Consider the following 22637-nt stretch of genomic DNA (forward strand, 5'->3'; position numbering starts at 1 on the left):
GAACATAATGAGAAGTATAACTACAAATGTCCCAAAACTCCCAGACAACGTGTTAGTGTTGTCAAGAAGGAAAAATAAGTTATAATTATATATATTATATATATATATATATATATATATATATATATACACACACACACACACACACAAAATTACATGCTAACCTTTTGCATATACCCACTGTCCGTAAGGATTTGAGACTTACATCTCATTGTTTTGTCTATAGAAATAAAAGAAGAGCGTGACTATCAGCTGCTGCATGCAGAGAAAATTTCGATAGCTGCAATATACGAAGGAGAATTATTTGGACCGGTCTAAATTTCTCCGACATTAACACACTAAAACACTTAAAATAAATAGACGGCATTTTTTCACTTAAACCTTCTGTCCAAACAAGCGACGACCATTAGGTCTAACGGTCATGTCAAAAACAGTCTATTCACAATTAAATTAAGCAAATTTTATTTAAATATCTGCCTAAGAGTAAATCTACATTAAACAGCCTACATATTTTTCACAGCCATGTAAAATGACATGAGCACTTCTCAAAGCATCAAATAGACCTACAACAAAATAAGTGAGCGCCGAAAAAATATTTGGGTTCTGATAAAAAAAAAAAGTATTTCATAATTAAAAAAGGCGCTTAGAAAAATCACAGTCTTCAACATTAAATTATCTATTTGCTTAAAAAAAAGAAATAGACTAAAGAAATGTCAAGACAATTTTACCTGGACAATGCGCACTGGACAATGAACCATTTCATCTTGAAAAGTTTTTCCATTAAATTAATAAAATGTGCATGTTTTGACATTACCAAATAATAGATTAAAATCAGCTCTATGAAACTGTGCACTGTTGCTGTATTATGTAAGCTGCGCGGAGCATCTTTAGATCAAGTCTAAAAGCATCATATGACTGAAACGAAGCGTCAGAAGATTAAATCGACGTGTGTCACAAGTGATTGTGTTACGAGTTAAAGGCAACAACTGTTTTAAGTGCTGGTCAATTAAACATCAAAAAAGAAAAAAAAAATAGATGATTTTCATTATTGTCAAGGATACAAAATGTGATTAAAATCAGGCAAACGCAGCATTCAGCCATGAAAAACCACACACGCTTTTCTGCGTGTAAAGAGGTCCCTTACAAAACTCCTCAAAGTTTTCCTAATTCATTTGACCTTGATAAAATCATACAAGAATAATTATAATTTCTCAGAATACAAGGACACGGCAAAAAACGAGCCCGAATGGTGGTTATAAGCTATGTGCTTGGCTGCTATACATGATTTAGCTGGCCTTTTCATAAATGTCTTTTTTATTTTTCATAAAATGGCGGAAATTAATTCAGTGATGTTTTTTAAACCCTTATAGAAGGCTATTATTTTAGGCCGACAGAACTTCGTGTGAAATTTCACAAAAAAATGATATTATTTTATACAAGCACTGTCATGTAAGGTTATATACTAAGTGACTTGTACTGTTAGCATGAAATGATACGTCATTTACAAACAACGGGAAATCTGGAGAAAAAAAAAAAAAAAAAACTTGCCCACGTCAGAACTTCGCTGCATGATAAGCGTTTTAACTGATGTTATATAAGATCGATACTGTACGCATGCGCCGTTCGGTAACCTCTCTTTGGTCTCTAATATTAATATGCTTTTAATTTTAACCAGTGTAATAATTCACATATAAATTGCAAAAACTATTTTTTTAATTTGTTACTACTGGGGGAAATAAAAAGTCTATTTTGAGTCAGTTTTGTGGTCTCAGTGTACTCAACGGAAATTAGGAAAACTTTATTAACATTAATGCACTTAACGTTATACGGGTTCAACCAGAAAAAAAAAACCGTATTCAAACACAATAAAGAGGAAAAGCGACATCAAAGACGAGATCTCGTGAACAAAAGCTGCGTTCCCAGTGGAAAGTGTTGAAAACTAAAGCTTAACAACGTATACATCGACAAAAGATGCGCTAAGTTTCAAATGAGTATGCGACATGTCAGACCAGTTTTTTTCCCCCCAATTTTATTATTCATTTTCACAAACACAAAAAGTAACAGCACGTTTAGTTGAATAACAACTTCATTCAGAATATTTATTAAAAAATAAAACAAAACAGACGATTGAAAAAATAGATACGTATAAATTTATATTTTTACATATTGAAGAAAACAAACAGTAAAAAGCAAACTTTTGTATAAACATTAAGAAAAAACATTCATTTAAAAAAGCTACTTTACTTCCCAAACAAAACAAAGTACTGCATCTATTTTACCTTTAATCATTGGACTGAGGGTCCTCCTGACTTCTGTTGATTTGATGATTTCAGCACCAGAGTCAGACTCTACCTGTCCCAGCTAGGCCCTAAAATGATGACGTGCATGTGCTGCTTGGTGACTTCTTGCTTCAGCAGCACGAGCAATATTGGAGGCTTTGGCCAAGGAGTAACTCCAATATTTACATGCTGCTAAAGCAAAACACACACATTCACACACCCACAATCTTTCTCTTCTCTCGCTCTCGACTGCGTATGTCCCAGGAATTGATGCTGCAGCACATCACGGCCTGTATCTCTGTATCACCACAAACCATTCTGTGCTGCTACACCATCACCTAGAAAGGGTCCCTCTCTCTCTTTCACACACTCACACTCTCGGCAACATGACCAAGCACTGCCAGAATCACAGAGCGAGTGACTCCTCTCTCCTCTCTCTCTCTCAGCAGGGCTTGAGGCATTCCAGGGCTCCATCTGAAACACAGAAGAGAGGAGGACGCTTGCGTGAGAACATACACACAGCAGCTGGACGTGATGCTGTCAGTTTGCAGTAAAATACTTCAGTCTACTACTGTGTTTGTCTGCAAACCATTTGCATCCAATTAGAAAAAAATAATTGTTATTTCTACATTTGTTTGCAGGACCTGCTAATGTACAATTAAGAGTTCAAGATATACATATCAAGTTCATCAGTATTTTGTTAATTTAATATTTTTTTGCATGCTTACAATGTACATTACTTAATACATTTTATTGACATGATTAAAAGAATAAAAACTTTAGAATGATAGCATAGGCTACATGAAGCAAAATGTATACTTGTTACTACTTATTACTGCACACTGAATCACAGAAGATTTTGCACTTCAGTAAAAAGGCATCTACAAGTCAAAAATTTAATTATTTGGGATGATTATGCATATTTAAAAGATGCATCATTCCCAGTGGGTCCTGTACTGTTTTGGCATATTTACTTTTTATTATATTTTGAAACAGGACACAAGAGATGACTAAATATTAGGCATAACAAGAGTTTTATATAGTAATCAAATTTTTATTTTTACATAATCATCCCCAGTGGTACATTATCCTCCTTTCTTATTTTCTACAGGACAGATTTTCTGCAGACAAACCTCTCAGCAACTTTCAAGCATTATACCAAAACCTGTCATCTGGCAACTCCATCAAAAATAATGATATTAAAGAAAACAAGAAACTAGCACTATTGCCTTCCAGCCCAGTCTGGATTTAACCTCCAAGATGGTGATTCAGCACCGACAACATCCAGCCTCGTAGTCATCTTCAACAGAGACAACAGACCTGCCACCAGCTTCCTAAAGTACTGTCCCACGGCTGAAGACATCTCTTATGCCCACACTATGCTATATATAAAAAAAAAAGTATTCTGAAGTATTTATAATATGAGATATTTATACAACTGAGAATAGAAAGACGAACGGATTCTCAAAGTATTTTCTTTGACACCACATTCCTAAACATTTGAAATTAACTCTCATCTTAAAATAAAATTTGTGTTGAATCATATTTGGCTTTCATTACAAATTGGAGAATTGTAGCATTAAACAATAATTCAAGAACATTTCCATGTCTGCTTTTTAGTAGAAAACATTGAAGCAACAGAAAGGTGAGACTTGCAGACTGAACTAAATAATACAGCAATTTACAGCCAACAACATCACTTGTGAATTTTTTTATTGTTTTAATTTTGTGATGAAACGATTACATAATTTTTTTTAAATGTATTAATTATAACAAAATATTAGTAAATGACAAGTTTCAATCACCTGTTAATTATGATCACTAAGGTGTAACATTGACTCCAAGGTTACGAGCTGACTAACATAACTATTCATTTGGGTCAATGCTGAATAAGGATTCACTGCCAAGAAACAATCCATTGTGATAATGCTTCAGTATTTATATACTGTTTAGCTCCTGATAAGTCATTGACACTATTTTTTTTTCCTCCTGTAGAAAAAATATATGATACAGCGTAAGAGATTGAACAAGGGTAGATACATTTTTTTTCTAAAATATTCCAGTAAGTTCTGTCACTCAAACAAAACCTAATGTCTAGCTGTGATCTATGAGATTGACAGGAAGACAACTAGATCCTCTCACACACACACACGATACAGACAATGCTAGACTAGCTTTAAGATCCAATGGCCTGCACTGGATAATGACAATAAATAGACAATTGCTTCTAAATGAGAATTGGCATCTGGAAAAAAAAAAAATTCTTCCAGCATTTAATTGAGCTACCACACCTCAAGAGCAAGATATACAAATAAATCCACTACAGACATTAGAGTAAATTTGCACTTTCACATAAGTTAGAGACAAGCCAGCACTGCCTGAAAAAAAAGGATTTTCTCTCATGATAGGCAACTTAAAAAAAAAAAAAAAAAAAAAAGCTTTACACTTCTCTTGTGCAAGCAAGCACTATGTCGATCTGAGGCGGACATCCCATTGCTTGAAGGGGATTTTAAAACCTTAATACCATGATGGCTTGCCAGATGTCAAATGCTGAAAGTGTCATTTACTGGGCATAATATAGCACCTGAACTGCCTAGCTGGTGTAAAAATGTGTTTTAGCTCATCTCTTATAACAAGAAACACAACATATAACATCAGTTGAACAGAGATGTGTATTACCTTCAATTGTTTTCAAGGTTTCTGATGTCACAACCAGGCAAATTCTGAAGAACAAAACAAAAAAAAGGTAATCAAAATATAGACATTATAGACACAGTTGCAGTTTTAAGAATCTGATGGAACAATCAGCAGCAAAATTTTAAAACCGATATATTTATACAAATAGTTACAATATAAATACACCTATATGTTGTAAAAAAAAATAAAAGAATTGATACACTTATAGCTAGTGCTACACTGTGTGTGTATGAAAGCTGCTGTGAACTATGCGAGTGGATGTGTGTTCTCTGATGTCACTGCAGTGTGTGAGGTGTAAAAATATTATTATAATATGTAGATTTTAAAATAAACAAACCTTAAATACACCCTTAAAATGACATTCCCCAAATTACATCTATCACTGGCCTGTATAACATAAATTAGACAGAAACCATTTCTGAAATTTACATCTAACACCTCATTCAAGTTAGTCTCAAAAAGCTCATTCAAATCCACTAGTTATTTTTATAGAAAAAATAAAAACAAATTATTCCTTTCTTTCAGATGTGAACCAAAGATGCACGTGTAGCACAAAAACAGAGACTGACGGGAAAACGTTTTTCCCCCTCCTTTCACCAACTCCCCACGTCCCTTTCCCTTCTCTCACTCTCTCCCTCTCTCTCACACACACACACACACACACACAGCCTTATGCGAAGATATTATAAATGAATATCTTCACAGGAAGCATCTGACCACATACATTTTTATCATGGAGAAAAAAGAAAAAAAAACTCAGGTCACACCAAAGTTATCAGACAACTATCAGAGCTGAAAAGGAGACATAGGAAAAACAAACATTTAGAACGTCTTTGAGTAACAGAGCCGGTCAAACAAAATACAGCCTGCTTAGACAACTAAAACTCTAAAAATTAAATAAATAAATTTTTTCAGTATTACATTTTTTTTTTTTAAAGTGTCGCCATCAAAGGGACATAAAACATTATTTTATCTATAATGTGTGCACTCGGCCTAGACTTTATTTGGGTGTTTAATATCATGCACCAGCAACATTATAATCCCACAAGATAAGTGCACAGTACATGCAACATATTACACTAGAATTTAAAATTGTGTTATAATTATATAATTTGATTATTTATAAAGCAGTGCATGAGCACAGAGCTCTTTGAGAACCTAGAAAGTGGTCATGCTCATTGTGTGTGTGTGTGTGTGTGTGTGTGCACAAGGACCGTCAGAGCCCCTAAATGCGTCTGTGAGTGAGAGGGGGTGTGAATGAATGTATAACATTTAACCTCTCTCTGCTTGTATTTTACTGAGCTCACATGACCTCAGGGTCAAAGGCTATCACCTTCCACTCCTCCATCAACATCAGCATGTGACACACTCGCACACTCCGAGAGACCTGCCTTATGCAGGAAACCCTCCCATGTAATTATTGTGTCAAATAAATGAACAAAAGAAAATTAAACAAAAACAACAACTTTTATTTCACAAGTAAAACTTAAGATCACTGAAAATAGGAAGCAAAAAAAAGTGGAAAAAATATTTTAATAATAAAATGGCAAGAATAAATCAAAACATGAATACTTATTTACTCCTGTCATGTGCAAATGATATACACACTACATTAATGTTGAAACCCTGAAATATAACTAAACTTCTGCACTTGTCGTCATGAAAGCTGTGTGTGTGTGTGTGTGTGTGTGTGTGTGTGTGTGTGTGTGTGTGTGTGTGTGTGTCTCTTAAACACATTTTCTGCAATCTAAAAAAACAAAACACTGTGTAAATATCTAGTCAAAGAAAGAATGACAGCAGGCAAGCCCGCACACCTGTACGGCACCGTTGCACCTGAGTACGGCTGAAACTACACACAGCAATACACACCTGTGCCATGACTGCAACCTCTCAGTTACACACATGCATTGATCAAAGAAAGCTCTGCAACACTGCAAACAGCCTGTATCAATAACAACTCACATCCAACCCAAACTTAAACTCTATCATTACTTAGAGAGAAGCTCTAAACAGACAATCTCAGAGTTAGGGCTGGCCTGCATCACACAAAAAAAATACAGCCCTAACATATTACACACACTACTTTCCCTATAATCATTAAAAGAGTGTGGGAGAAGTCACAGAGACATTTTGTGTGCCTGGGACCGCATATTTGCTCCTCCACTTCACAATGGGCCACAACAAGAACAACACTGAAGTGTGAGTATGTATATATATATATATATATATACACATATATACACATACATAATCAGTCTGCACTGTAATATCACCACTATTGCAGATTTAATACAGTCATTTTACTGCACCCAATTTGGCAAACTCAGAAAATCTTGGCATGATGTATGATAAAATTAACATGGTGTATCCCATAAAATTACCTGCACAATTAACAGATAAATAAGCCCCAACAGAGTGTGTACATAACAGCCTCTGGTCAGGAGATCTGAAGTGTAATTTCCTGCAAGTTCACGTTTACACTCTCTCACACTCATAAGCACATAAAGCATGACTGACTTCATTTATTCTTGTTTTTTATAACTAGTTTTTTTTTATTTTGCACAAACCACGATTTAACTTCTCTAGTCTGGTGCCTATTACTTTTAAAAACTCAGAGCTGGCAGCATAAAAATTCAGCTTCTCCCAAAATTCAGCTCCGGACACACCAGAAAAATGTGACAATGTCTTAACATGCAACATATTTTAAGTTCAACTGCCCAGACTTAAATCTTGTCATCTGGATCATCATATTATTGATGTTACAAAATAATTAAATTCACAGATAATACAAAAACAAGTGTATCTTTGTATCATATCAATGATAGATTACAAGTGTACAGGCACACAAGTGTAAAAAAAAAAAAAAAAAAAAAAAAACCTGTGGGTGGAAAATTGCTAGTTTTTCCCTTAAATGAGCAAAAATAAGTGGATAAAAATAGATGCATATCGACTTGTGTAAAGAGTAATCTGCCTAAAAAAACCTAAGTTAATTGATTACATATTTTGATGGCAACAGATCATAGGTACTCAGTCATTCTTAGTCTTATGCATTCATTTTAACTTTGTGTGAGATTATGTTTTTAAAATGTTTTCAACAGTGAACTCAAAGTAACACTGTAATTTTATTAATTAGCATAAAAACTTACTGTAGGCCAAATTCCTGAAATGTAATTACAATAGTTATGATTAAAATTTGTCTGTACACAACCAAGCAAAATAAATAAATAAACAAAATTATTGTAGTATCAGCATTGTCACTGAAGCTCTGTGGGGCATTTGAGTGGGTGCATAGACATGTCTGTTGATTAAACTGCAATGTTGCAAACATGATAAAGAGATCGTTGTGGCTTACTTGTGGGGGTTTCCCTACGGTCCCAGGCAGGATCAACTCCTGGGAAGAAAAACTGCCAGGAAAAAAAAAAAAAAAAAAAAAAAATACACAACACTTAGAGACTAATGTAAAACTAATAATATTTAGTATTGGCCTATACGAAGTTAATTACATTAATACAAAAACAATAATGATTAAAATAAAAGAACCAGTATAAAATGGAAAACGTCTGCATATTTCAGGAAGAGTCTTACACTGACCACTGTACTGAATTTTTTTCTGGCCAAGTGAATGTGCAACATAATAAATTCTGATTGTACCTCAAATGTAAACTCTTTGTAACAGGAACATTTAGACTGACATTTTGTGCCTAGTCATTCTATGCCTGTTGACATAATGTAAGGATTCTGCCATTGGGCTTAACCTGGTATATGGTGTAACTTGTCATTTTTTTTTGTGAATGGCTATTAAAAAACTCAATGCAAAATAACTCAAACTATGTTATTTAGGCAAAACCAGAGAGCATTTAGATTTGTGGAAGTGGAAATAAAACAATACCCATAGTTTTAAAATGCAATATTACACCACATGCATAAACAAGTGTACAAAGTATAATTTTAACAAGCTAAAACCGATAATTTCACAAAAATATTGAAACATTAAAACAAAAGCCATACAAACAGTGCAAAAAAACTAAGGTTAGGTTGATAGCTTCTATAAAAAAATAAAAAAAATAAAAAAAAAACTGGATTCTCTGAACTCCCTTGCCCTGTCCGGGCTAAAAATGACCCTGGGTCTCTTCTGGGTTAACCTCCATGACATCACATGACATGGACAGGCCTTTACATTAATCAACACAATTAGGAGGTCAAAGCATCATGGTAATGACTCCATGACCTTTCTGCATGCGACCTCTACATTAGAAAAGAACAAAAGTCTCCAAATTGCTACTCTCCTGAAGGTATAGAGGATGTGTTATGGAGTCGAGTTAAAGACAAGAAACAACATCATCAAAATTATTTTAAGAACAGGCAGAAAAAAACACGGCGCTAGTCAAATAACTGAGGTGTAAACGCTGACAAAAAAGGCCGGCAAAAATCAGCGACTGGCAACCTAAGATCACGCCGAAAGATGAGCTCTCGCTCTCGGTGCAATGCATAAAAGTACATTTTACACTAAAATCTAAAACAATCAATATGAAGAATATTTTCACTTTACAATTATACAACTAGGCCTTAAATTATCCGACAATGCAACCTGGTTATGTAATTCCAATTTACAGGCCCGCTCGTATAAAAGTATGAATACGTGTCCATAACACTTTGGAGTGATTTACAATGGTTTCAAAATGCAAGAAAGGAAAAGTGACAGTGAAGCTGTAATAGTAGATCAGGAACGTAGATCGACACATTATGACGTGTTAGTTCGATCGAGAGATGATCATGTTCTACAAACAGACCGAACTCTCCTTCCTCTCTTCAACTCATATTTAACGTTACCTTTTCTTTTCTTTTTTTGTTCGTGCTTTTTAGACAGATGGAATGGGTTTGCTTATTTTAACACATTTAACGTTACCATTCACACACACAAAAATATTTATTCTCATGGTTACTAAACAAAAACATATTTTATGTAAAATATTACACTTACCTAAAACACCTGAACATTTGTGATATTGTAAATCCACAAAAAATTAGAAACAAAAAGTTACGGTTCCATATTCTGACGGTGCACTCAGATACAGTTCGTGCAGCAAAAAAAGAAAAAAGAAACGGAAGAAATAAAGGGCACTTTGGTCATCGTTGCTTTCTTGTACAAAGAGGAACAAAAACTGTAGTAAAGAACAGGAGAGAGTCGGTCGGTGTGGCATCCCGGTGTCTCGCTCGCTGATAGGCTGTCGGGCTCGCCGGCCGTCTCGCGCACATCACCAATCCCGCTCAAACTTAACGTTTAAAAAATGCACAAAAACCACCTCGCTCCACCAAACAACCCACACCGATCTATTCGTCGTCCCCTGTAATAATTTTCCGATTTTTTTCAAGAATTTTCAAGTAATCCGCATATTTGTTAGATTTTTTCGAAAAATAATACAAAAAATATATCGTTTCCAAAGCGCGGCTCCGATCGGACGCCCATTCTCGGCTGGAGATGCTAGCCGGATTAGCCTCCTAGCTCACTTCAGTCTCCACTTCACTATTTGTTGTCACCACATCCTTTGTGGACATCCTTTGTGTCCATCGCATTCATCCACCGGAAAACAGACGGCTCAAATTTGTGGTCGAATATTAAAAAAAAACATATATTTGTTCTCTGGTATCAAAAAGAAAATAGTGTCCCCTCATTCAAATTACAGGACTCCGGTGCGGAGCTCTCTGTGCAGCTGTTGTTGCTGGAGCTGCTCACTCGAAAATGGCGCCGAAAGCTCGAGTCTTCATTCAAATTGGCCGGAGCCTCCCCCTGCCCGCATTGGGCATGCCGGGACCTAGAGCACCTCGCAGGATTGGTCGAGACAAAATGCACCCTCAAACCGGCTAGCAACCCAGAGCCCACGCACAATATCCTAAACACGGGTAAACTGTAGCTCTTCCAGTCGGTGTTTGAAATAGCGATAATTGATAGTTTCAGGCGAACGTGCGAGGTTGTATATGATGCATAGCTTAAAGATTTCACTAGTTTAAAAGAGAAACCTATCAACGTTAAAACGCTGTTGCTTTAACGCTACAATGAACATGAAATGTATCGTCGTCTGCTGGAGTATCTGCTTTTCTGGTGCGAGCATGTGTCACAAAGCGAGGGAGCTTTATCATTTAACATCATTGGGGAATTCAAGAGGGAAACAAAACAGGGTATTAGCGGTCGTGATTGCGTTCTCTATGACCGATTTTGAAGGTGCATTTACAGTTACATTTACAGTTACTCGAAAAAAAGATGGATGCGTTAAAAGAACTAAACGTCAGTCGACGTTCTCGACGTAGACGAGTCAAACGGCCACACTGCAAGTAGCTTGACAACAGAGCTTGTTTTTTACTACAGTAAACAGCGCGAGCAACTGAAGCTGCGTCACTCACACCACCAGCAGCTTGAAGGCTGATTGGGAGAAGAAAGAAACTGCGCTCCATCTGTCAAATCCGCCCCTTTCTGATTACTGCCGACTGCATCATTCGGATAATGACTTGTAAAATTTGGCACCGTTTTGTAGCTATTTGACCAGCAACTGAGTATCTGGTGGCTATGTGACTATTGCTTTCTAAACCTCAGCCCTATTTTGCAGGCATTAGCTGCAACTGTAAACACCAAGACAAAGGCCGTCTAGTGTTTTTGCTAAAGAAAGCATGATGCCTTTATTATACAGTCATAAACTACCCACCTCTTAGTTATAATAATTGGGTGGCATCATTGCATCAAGCATATTTCTTATTTTTAGACACACCCACATGAACTCATATGACACTGCTGGCATAATTAAAGCATGAAATATCTTGGGTGCTTATACACAGGCCAGCACAACTAAATGTGTATTTAATTGTATTGGGTGTAAATGGATGTCCACATGGGGAAAAGGAACTGACTCATTTTATTTTGAAGATAGAGAACAGGAAGTGTGTCTGAAAGAACAAACTGTTTTATACTTGTCCATAATGGATGGCTAGAATGCTACAACTAAATATGTGTACACCTAATGAACTTCTTTTGAAGTGAAAACCTTTATGGACGATTTTATGCCTACTCCTTTGCATGTCACTTAGTAAGTTTCTGGATCTAGACTTTAATGCTGGATATATTGAACGTGACTGGCCATTATTATTGCTCTGTTCGATTTATCATTTAGCCATGTGATATAGCCTAACAGATCCCTTGTTTACCTTAGTCTATTGCTAACTGCAACAAAACCTCATTGTATTGGCTGAAGCATGTCATAAGATACTATAAATTGTATAATTTTCCTTCCTTTCCTTCACAATAGTTGACTATTCATCTGAACAGTACCAACAACCACAACATTAAAATTCTCATCAGTCACACAGTTAAGACTCGCTCTTCTCCTTTATTTTCATTCGTTCAACTCTAGACTTATTAATGAAATCACTTAGTATTATATTCATTAAAATCGTGTAACCTTTTCTCCTTCCCCACAATTATTAAACTTTACATGTATTAACCACTACAGCTCATTCATTAACCTTTCATTGTAAATACATATAATATTATTTTCTCTATGCTTTTAAAATGCTGAAAGAACATGCTTCTTGTTTTGATGATAGACTGTGGTTTTGATCCGTGACAGGTTTTGTATATTTTATCACCGGGGAAAGTAATAACAAAGCGCACTGCAGGCAAGTCCAGACAATCGCGTCACGGATGTCCCGCCCCTCAATGGCAGTCCTCCGATGATGTCACGTTTGCCGAAGCAACCGTGGCACGCCATTGGCGCAGCGCTCTGTCAGTCTTTGAACGTCATGAAACTAGTGTTATTTTTGTAAACAGGGTGCTTACTTTCCACGGGTGCCGAGCCTTTGCTACGCGCTTCTTTGTTCACTGCATGAGAAGATCAACACGACAAAAGACTACTCAAGAAAACTCGTTGTACACGTTATGGACCTCCTGTAATCATTAATGAACAACACAAACAAAAACTGAGTAGTTTAATACGGTTCTAAACCAAAACTGTTAGACACTTTAAAATAACACGACGTATCTCGAAGACAGCCGGTAACTTATGCATAGCAATTGTTGCTGAACTTTTGACATGCAGTTTTGTTGTTGTTGCTGTTTTTCATACAGTGTCTTTCTATGAACAACTTCCTTGATTCATGGAACGCAATAATTTAAAAACTTTTTAGAACATTAACAACATGTTGTGAAGACCGGGATCCAGTTAAGAGCAAAAACTTTTCAACAACAGTTCGTCGCCGATAGTCCCGAGGTTGCCAATCGTGTTGCTTTAACAAAAACACATTTCAATTTCCTCATTCATTCTTGTTCTACCACAGGAAATCTAATACCTCACAAAATGCTGAAAAAAACCTAAAACAGCTATGTCCATTTACACTGCGATGAGATCAGCAGCTACCTCAAAAGTCAATATGAATGGCACTTACCCAAAGCGCTCGGGGGAAGAATTAAGTTGTGTATGAAGATATCGTTTGACTCTAGGGAGGTGTTCTAATGAATACCTTTCCTGGCAAGTTTGCATGTTAATTTCAGTTCGCATAACAGTTTGATCTTATTTACTGCCGTTTCACAAGGTATCGAGGAAGTTCTTTTGTTCCAGTATTTATGCACAGCGTCAAAGTTGCGCGTTGAGGAGGCGGAGCGGTAGTGCTGCGCGAGAGGAAGAAAAAAAGACCAAGCGCCAGCGCTCGACCGTAGTTAATCAAGACTCGAACCCTACGACCCACACTGGATCAGATTAGGTCACGTGCTACAGAGCAGCGACCAAGTCTGTGTCATAACTGCACACTATCCTGATCTCGACGACATAAGATCGACCTCACAGCATGGCGCGAGAACCAGGCTTTACGTTCAGCTGCGCGAGAGATGCCAAGTGCTTTACTATGAGCCGTTCACAGATGACTCATCTTATATATTGCTAAGTCTCCATCCAATGTGAGATATTTTATTTAAGTTATGGTAGAGGTAAGAAACTTTCATCGTGAACAGATCAGATATTTTCTTCATACTGATACGTGTAAACAAAAAAAATCATAAGCTAATAATAATTAAAAACATTGTTTGATTTAAAAGTTTGAAGTTGCTCTAAATGTCTTTTTTTCTTTGCAGTGCACCTGCATAAGCATATTTGAGAGTATATTTGTGTTTTATGAAAAAAAAGTATAAAGAAAAAACTCACTGTGATTTGAAACAGCTGGATTCTGATATTGGCTGCTGTTTGGTGTGTTCAACTGCATTAGAGCAACTGCAGCCTGTCAAATATCATCATATGCTAAACCTCACTTTGGTTAGGATGCATGGCACTAACTTTAAACCGTACGCTTAACTGCTTTCGCACATGTTTTCTGTTTTAACAATTTTGCCTTTATACCTATAATGGTATAAAATAATTTAACGTTTCAAATGAAGGTTTACGTTGAAGGACACGTTTTTTTTTTTTGCACTCAGTCCCTAAGGCAAATAAGCACTTTTGCACCTTTTAATATTTTTTATTTTCCAATTTTGTATGTCAAAAAGCACTTATGAAACATAACCTTTATGTGTACGTGACTTCGAAAGTCAGGTCTAAGAGTAGGCTAACCCAGCTGCTAGTTAACAAGGGATTCGTACAGTTGATTTATGCTAAATGTTGCCTACAATATGAATATTTTATTTGAATAGTTTTATTTTGGATGGCACGTGGCGTTTAGGAAGTTAATTTGGGGCTATTTATAACAGAGAAAAACACCCGGCCTGTTGACACAGCTGAGGTGAGGTGAGGTTTTCAGCATTTTCCAACCTTCCTCTACTCACTCTCAAATGTGCAAATACAGACGAACGATCATCACCGGCTGTAGGTGATTTTAAAATTAAGTAAACGTATAATCAGGAATCCAGCAAAATAGCCTAAATCTAATCAAATTAAAATAATCTAAGCAATTTAGGGCAACACAATTAATATTTGTGTCGTTTTACCAGTGAAGCAGTTCGATATTTGCCTGTTTTCGTTAAGATTAGCATTCTCTTAGTGATAAATCAAAACATCTTGATTAATTCCAAACACAATCAATCAATCTGCAGGTGTTGCACAACGACCTGATACGTTAGTAAATAGGAAAAACTACAAAAGAGAAGTTTAAAGCAATAATATGGTTGTTCTTCTAAATAATAATGCATAACCCTCGGTTTTCAAGCTGCTGCAGAACAAATGAAAATGTAGAGTAACGAATTCACTCTTTCGACTAATGAATTCAGTAACTAAACACGCTGCCTCTTCGAATGACTAACGAATTTCGTATACTTTCATTTCCTGTTGTCGTTTCCAAATGTGAAAATTAACAATTCTTCCAAAATAGTTTCCTTGTATGAAAATAGGCTACATAAATACGTCATCACATCCTTATAGTAATTCTGCTTATTTAAAAACGCAGATTATGTGATTTAAATAGGCTACATTTTGCAAAATGGCACACCGTTCATGTAGAACAGTTTTACAACAATCAGTTTGCTATCATACAATAAGATTTTAAATTTGGCAAGATAACACAAAATAAATGGATGCCTCAAGACTGTTTCATCAAGCTTGCGATATTACTTCCTACCTTCACGTTTGAGTTTCTTGTCCTGTTGAAAATATAAACCGAGCTCGTATTATACTAGCGAAAACTCAGAGATTTGTATCTCGTTTTTACCACCAATTATTTAGAAAAAAATAAAATCCTGTGTCCACATGATAGATCTACGAGAGTACGCTCAGTTTGACTCCTCAGACTTCTGAAGTGACAGATATCTGTGAATGTAAAACACGATATTCCCTATGTTGTCGTCAAAAATGAAAATGCTTCAGTTCAATGCATATATGTATGTTGCCCCTCCTACTATGAATTGAGATGGAAAACTGACAGTGTATAATCCAAACATTATAACAAATCAGCGCGTGACGTTAATCTGATGAGCGATAGTAGATTACACGATGTCAACCATGCATGGGCTACTTCGCTCCTGGGTGTGTGTTAGCGTATGCACAAGTAAAACTACAAACCAAACCCCTGTAAAATTACACTATTTTCTTTCCAGCAGTGTTATGGGAGCATGTTTAATGTGCAAAGTGTGTTTGCTGATTTTGCATGTGTGTGGGAGGAGGTGAGGCTCAGATGCAAAATAAGAATCTTTATTCTGACATGTTCCATCAGCCACTTTATTAAACAGAGCAACAAGTCAGATGTATAACAAGCGTGCCTTGAAGTTGTGCCATGATCTTTTTTTTCCTAACCAGATTTCATTCTGTCTGTCTCTAACGACTCTAATGGAGTTACTCTATACCTATTGGTGTAATATTGCCACATCTCAGATGAAGTGAGAAATAGGGTGTAATGTACCTTGTAACTAGGCTATTACTTAGACTTTCTTATTGGTACATGAGTGATAAAAAGACATGTTAATAATATTTGTAAATGTTTAGAATTCATGTGATATGAATAAAATTTGAAATAAATTAAAAAATCTAAACTGTGGACTTTTGTTTGGAAAATTGTGGAATCGTGACATATGACAACTGAAGAAACTTCCCTTTTGACGGTTATTTTTTTGTACAGCTGGGATGTCCTGGAGCCCCTCTTCCCCCTCCACCATGTCCTTGCTCAGCAGACCTTGGTTGACCTGAATACCTCAAGACTTATAGCAGAACAGGGGGTCCCTGATTCTCAATCAGCCATACACGAATGCACACGCATAGACTGTGTGAGGACATGTCTTGGTTAGTTGTTTTAATGAGGGACACAAGTGCAAAAGGATTTTCAGTCTCACATGATATGAGAGACAAAATGAGCGATAAAGCAGAGGGAATCATCAGGCATGTTACCCTGACACACAGTCTGACCATACAGAACCATCGACAACAGTGAAGTTTGTTGTAAGATCCTGAAAACAGAAAAAGAGGAAAGAATGACTGTTAAGCATCTATATATTCTCAATTGCAGTCAACATATACAGTTCAATAAATAGGCTACTGCTTTACCTTCTATGCAGTTCATGCCATGTTTCTAGCATTTTTATAAAAAATATATTTGGTCTTGTACTTTATCTTTCTTATGAATTGTATGCAGGCCTAGGCATTTCCCATGTCATAGCCTGTTTCTTGTAGATTAAATTTAAATGCTTTGAATTATGTTTGAATGCTTTGATTATTATCATCTGTCGTGCAAATAAAGCTTCTTTCATTCTGACTAATGAAGGAATAAGATTATTATGATGGTTTAGTACATGTCTAGAACTTTTATGCAGGCAATAAATAACAATTCGGCCGAAGGGCGTTGCTTTATGCATTTTCAAGGCACTGGCGCCATCTAGAGCTCACTGTTAGAAACATTAATTTTGAATAGAGGCCATGTTTCGCGATTTTTCTGTTGAAATTCGTTGATTTAGTTATAATTCAGACATATTTTTTTTGTTTAACATTGGTGTTTGATTCACATTGATATTTCTGTTTCTCAACGCTATCGGCAAACTATAATTATGCCTATATTATTATTTAGTCATTGAAAGTTTACCAACAGATTACATTGTAAATAGGTGATTGTGTGACAACCAGATGAACTGACCTTTGAATAGATATAATATCATGCAAAATAACTACAAAACACTGAAAAATACTGAGAAAGATCTTCCAGCTGTACTTTGTTGTCTAACATAAATGTGCTACTATGTCTTTAAGAAATGCTGGGAGACTGTACCATTTTGAGAGAGGGGTGTATGTATACGCCTTTTCAAATTAAACACTTTTCTCTCTTCACATTTATTAGAGATTTTGGATCTGATGTATTTTTTTTACTTACTAGTTAAAAAGTTATTACTACTTAAAGTTGTATCAGAATAAAACGTCACTTCGAATTTATCTTATTTGTACTGTACACAAATATTTGCCGCCATTTTATTTTATTTTTTGCAGGCAGAGCCTCTAAGTTACTCGCAAGTATTCCGTTATAACATATCAGGCAACCGGTGGATACAGTTTAACGTTTAAGGCCAGACCTTGAAATGACTACTAAAAAGAAACGCTCTGTGCACAACGACAAAGACAGCTGGGTTGTCATTGCTCCAGGTATTTTATAATTACAATTTTATTGTGTTGCATGCTACACACGTGTACTTGCAGAAATATTCTATACAGTGTTTACTGCACGCCTTATTTTGCTGAGACTTTGTAATTATGACAAATGTTTAGTATGCATTATTAATTCCAAATTTAGAGTTGGTATACTTTTTAAGCCCACCTAAATCTCAGTGCTATTGTTTTCTTTTAAAAAATCGAATGTAATTTGATTTAGTTTTTTCCCTTCCACCCTTCACTTTCAGATTCAGCACTGGACACAGGCAGGTCTGAAGAGGGTGATCCGTCCTTCATCAAACTAAAGAGTCCTGCTACAGGTGTCCCTATACCAATTTAATTAACTGCAACACACAGTTTAGATGCTATGCACAACTTTATTTAGTGCTGATGATGTCTATCTAAATAAACTGCAACTGACTGACAGCTCTGCCCTTATTAAATTCAGGAAGTTCTTCACTGTACCTGTTTGGCTGTGGCGATGTTTCTGTTTATGAAGTAAAAGCCTTTTCTGAAGACTTTCGGTCTTGGTTTATTGGACAGACAGTGCAAAGAGGTAAGCTTTCCTTACAGAACATGAACTATCCATTTGATATGATTATAGATCATTGATTCTAATGATCCGTTTTATTAATCATCTAGTAATTTTCTGATAAGGTGAACTAATTGTTCACTTTTGTTTCCATGTCTTTAGATGGAAGATTACTGTATGTGACTCCCATTGATCCTTTATTTCTGCTGTTGCCATACATTAGCAGAACCACCACCGAGGTAAACAATTAATTAAAAATGAAACTGTTACAATAAAATCCATTTACATGAGCTTAATCTTTAATGAAGGCACTCTTCCTATAGGGAAAGTTCCAGCCGGTGGAGCAGATGGTGATGGATGAGGATTATCCTGGATGCACAAGACTTCTGCTTTGCAAACATGGATTGGATTCCCTTCATCATGTAGCTGATGAGAAAGGTGTGCATTTGAGTTTGTTGGAACGTATAGAGCCAAGTTCATTACAGATACACTGTGATGTCCAAATTTCGTCCAATATATAAAAATGTAATCCTCTTTAACAGAGGTAGGTGGATCAAAGTTTCACAGATATAACCAGGAGAAGACCTTGGAGTGGCTCGAGAAAAAGGTTTATAAAAATTTTTTTAACCTGTATAAAAATCATCAATTATTTCAATATTGAGTGTTTTAAGTTGCATTTAAAAAACAATATTTTTAGGTCCAACGCACAGTAAGCACACTCAAAAAGAGCAACATCTCTGTGGGTGGAGGAGTGAAATCCAGCACGTTTGTCAGAGTGAAGCAGGAAGATGCTACTGAAGGTAAAAAGGATGAATAAATCGGGGTAGAATATGTTTGTATGCATTATTTGCTTATGTTATTTTTTTATTTTTATAGAAGACTACTTACGTTACGCACATGGTCTCATATCAGAGTACATCAGTGAAGACCTGAGCAAAGACCTCCTCAAGCATCTGCAGTATGTGTGCCTACACTGATCATTCACATCACTTCACAAATAGTGGTACACCATGTAACTTTTTTTGTTCAAAATTAACATAATGTTTGACTTGTCATATACATGCAGTTTTGGTTATGAACTGCCAGAGCACCAGTAACATATGGCGCTTTTCCACTGTGTGGTACGACTCGGCTCATTATGGCTCAGTATGGTACAGCACTGCTCGACCAGGCTTGGTATGCATTTGCACTGCAGTTTAATACTGCTTTAGAGTGGGCGGGATTATTCACATGTCATTATAGTTGCGCTGCCTCTACTGCCACGACTTGTGAAAAACGTTTTCATTTCGCATCACCCCATCAAGCTCTCGCTGGATCTGCTCCTCTGCTATCAGAGAGAGGAATGTCTGTTCAACAAAACAGTTAAAAAACAGTTCCGTTAAAAACAGTTCCGTTCGATCCTTCACTTGGTGTGCTGGGGCCTGTACCATGGGTTTTAGTGACATTCAATGCCTTAGTAACTTACACCCCACAGCTAACCTGCTCTAGGGCAAAAGTATGTTCTGGTTTAGAGAGCTCAAACCGAAATTTGACCAATCAGCTTTAAGCAAAGTGACGCATCTCTGATGCAATAAAGCCACTCCCCCAGTTTCTCTTACTCCAAATTATAGGACGCTACACAGTACTTTTTTTAAAAGAGATAAATAGTCAAATTTTTATATAGATATGATTTATATAATTATAAAATTAGATTTATATACCCTTAATTTAGTAGTAATTATTAATATTTTATTTTAAATTAATATAAACATAGATAATATTTAATATAAATACCTTTTAGAATCAATAGCTTTAAACAAATATGAGCTTAGATTTTTAATTGTTATTATACCTATAAATATAAACTCTATCAACTAACTTTACACCTTTTACTTGCACTTATATGGCAAGATGTTTTCTTTAAGTTAATGGATAGATCATTTCATCTTGGAAATGTGTTTAAATTCTTCATATTGTTCAATCTTTTAATCTTTGGTAGTGAATTGCAATTGCAATGACTCTCTCGCGAGAAGTGAATCAAAGTTTCAAGGCATGCGATTGGCTGTTTATTACTGATGTCACACTTTCATGTGCACCTGCTCCATTAACTCAAGATCAAGCCTGAGTAGACAGAGAAAGTTGATGATCAGCTTCACAGTACCAACAAAGCGAGATTGGACTGGTTTGGTTTTTGTCAACTCAAAACTTACCCTGTAACCCGAATTTGTTCAGCCACCATTATGGTACAGGCCCCTGATTTAAATCTAGCGGTTCTGTTGTGTTTGTGTCGCAAGTTCAGTGAGACCGGTAGCAATGATTCTCTCAAGCCAATCCGTGATCAGCAGAGTTAACATGTCGTGTTTTTTGTAACCGTACGGTTCACTTGGAACCTCAACTGAGGTGCTATTAAAGGTACTGTACCCAGTGGAAAACCGCCCAAAAGTGAACCGTACCCAACCGTACCGTGCTGTACCATGCAGTGGAAAATATACCATACAGTGTGATATCATATTTATCAGCTTTGTAGTGGCCAGTGAACAGCCTACTCTCTAAGATATTGGCATCAGCCATCAGAATAATACAGGTGCTAGTCATTTAATTAATATCATCAAAAAGTTGATTTATTTCACTAATTCCATTCAAAAAGTGAAATTTGTATACTATATTCATTCATTACACACAGACTGATATATTTCAAATGTTCATTTCTTTTAATTTTAATGATTATAACTGACAACTAAGAAAAATCCCAAATTCAGTATCTAGTATATTTAGCACCTGTACATATCAGTCAACCACTACTTACAAACATAAATAACATTCCCAGGCTGTCATTTACTTTGTACCATGTTATTTGTATAGTCAGATTTATGTAGGTATAAAAATGTTTGTCTTATATAACAAGGTTGCCAGAGATATCCAGCCCTAAAGAAACAGAGCCGCCTTTTAAGGTAAATCTTTTGGATGGAAATACCACTGTGCAGTTGGCATATTACTAACATGCTTGCATGTTAATAGTTAAATTATGTCTGTCCTTGCTTTACTTGATTTTATGCATTGATAATTTGCTTTCTGATTTCTATTTCTCCTTTAACTCAAGCAGCTTGTCATGTTTTAAGAAGCAAAATAAATGCTTTGTTTCTGAATGCATTTAGAGGATTGGTGTAGCAGTTCACTTAGATTCAAAAAGATCTTTTGCTGGACTTAGTTTTTCTGACTGCTGTCTTTCATTCGGTAGAAACGAAAACTGTCAGATAAACCGGTAGAGGCCGGGGAAGACTACACCAAGTTCAACAGTGCTGATTTTACACGAAAAGTGAGTTAGAATCACAAACATAGTGGTCATAGGTTTTATGATACAAACATTGGAAGAAATTGCAATACATGCTACAGCAGAACTGTCTGTTTCTCTCTGTCTATGCCTAAAATAATCATTCAGGAGTTCATGCTTCAAGTATTATTGGATGTAAATTTACTTTTCCCGCTTAATTTTAGCTACTGTACTACAGTTTGGATAATTATAATATTTAAAATATGTTCTATGTTATCTTAGCCACCAAAGAAGATGACTGCAGCTCAGAAGAGTCTTGCCAAAGTAGACAAATCTGGGATGAAGTGCTTGTCGGCATTCTTCAGCCCAAAAGTCAAACAAGAGAAGAACTGACTCAGTGAGTGAGTGAGTGTTTGTGCGAGTGTGAAACATTTTGCTAATAAAGGTATTAGAAAATAAGTTTTGCTCCACTGCTTGCTTTATTTTTCCACCCATAATGTGCTGTGCTTAATGCAGCGCTATACAATACTTCGATTTAAAAAAAAATTAACTTGCACCTGTTGTTATTGTGATTTTTAGTTTTTATAGTTTGAAAGGGTAATACCCAATTCCTGCTTCCTTTTTTTCAAAAAAAGAAACCAGCCCTTTTTAGCTATGGATTCTAACACATGCATGTAGTTCCTCTTTATAGGCTTTAATGCTTAAAAAACAACTGACTAGAAATACACCACTTGAACAGTAGCTGAAGTAGTTAACACAGTTGGGCACTCTTTTCTTGCATTCTGGTGTAC

General features: G+C 36.0%; 1 protein-coding gene and 1 long non-coding RNA gene across 2 annotated transcripts; one reads left to right on the plus strand and one right to left on the minus strand.

Moving 5' to 3' along the window:
• Positions 1 to 2140: 2140 nt before the first annotated feature.
• On the minus strand, positions 2141 to 10893 carry LOC128019869 (uncharacterized). Its single transcript, XR_008185254.1, has 4 exons — positions 9958 to 10893; positions 8329 to 8380; positions 4959 to 5002; positions 2141 to 2753 (listed from the first exon to the last, which is right to left on the minus strand). It is a non-coding gene; the product is annotated as an uncharacterized LOC128019869 (long non-coding RNA).
• Positions 10894 to 17724: 6831 nt separating this feature from the next.
• Positions 17725 to 22305, plus strand: LOC128019870 (ribonuclease H2 subunit B). Its single transcript, XM_052606176.1, has 11 exons — positions 17725 to 18058; positions 18313 to 18384; positions 18513 to 18620; positions 18759 to 18835; positions 18920 to 19034; positions 19139 to 19203; positions 19294 to 19396; positions 19473 to 19554; positions 21481 to 21526; positions 21814 to 21891; positions 22129 to 22305. Exons 1-11 carry the CDS (start codon positions 17995 to 17997, stop codon positions 22237 to 22239), a joined length of 921 nt encoding a protein of 306 aa, XP_052462136.1. The 5' UTR covers positions 17725 to 17994; the 3' UTR covers positions 22240 to 22305.
• Positions 22306 to 22637: the final 332 nt, after the last annotated feature.

The sequence above is a fragment of the Carassius gibelio genome, chromosome A9 (genome assembly GCF_023724105.1).
Source record: "Carassius gibelio isolate Cgi1373 ecotype wild population from Czech Republic chromosome A9, carGib1.2-hapl.c, whole genome shotgun sequence".
Classification (NCBI taxonomy): domain Eukaryota; kingdom Metazoa; phylum Chordata; class Actinopteri; order Cypriniformes; family Cyprinidae; genus Carassius; species Carassius gibelio.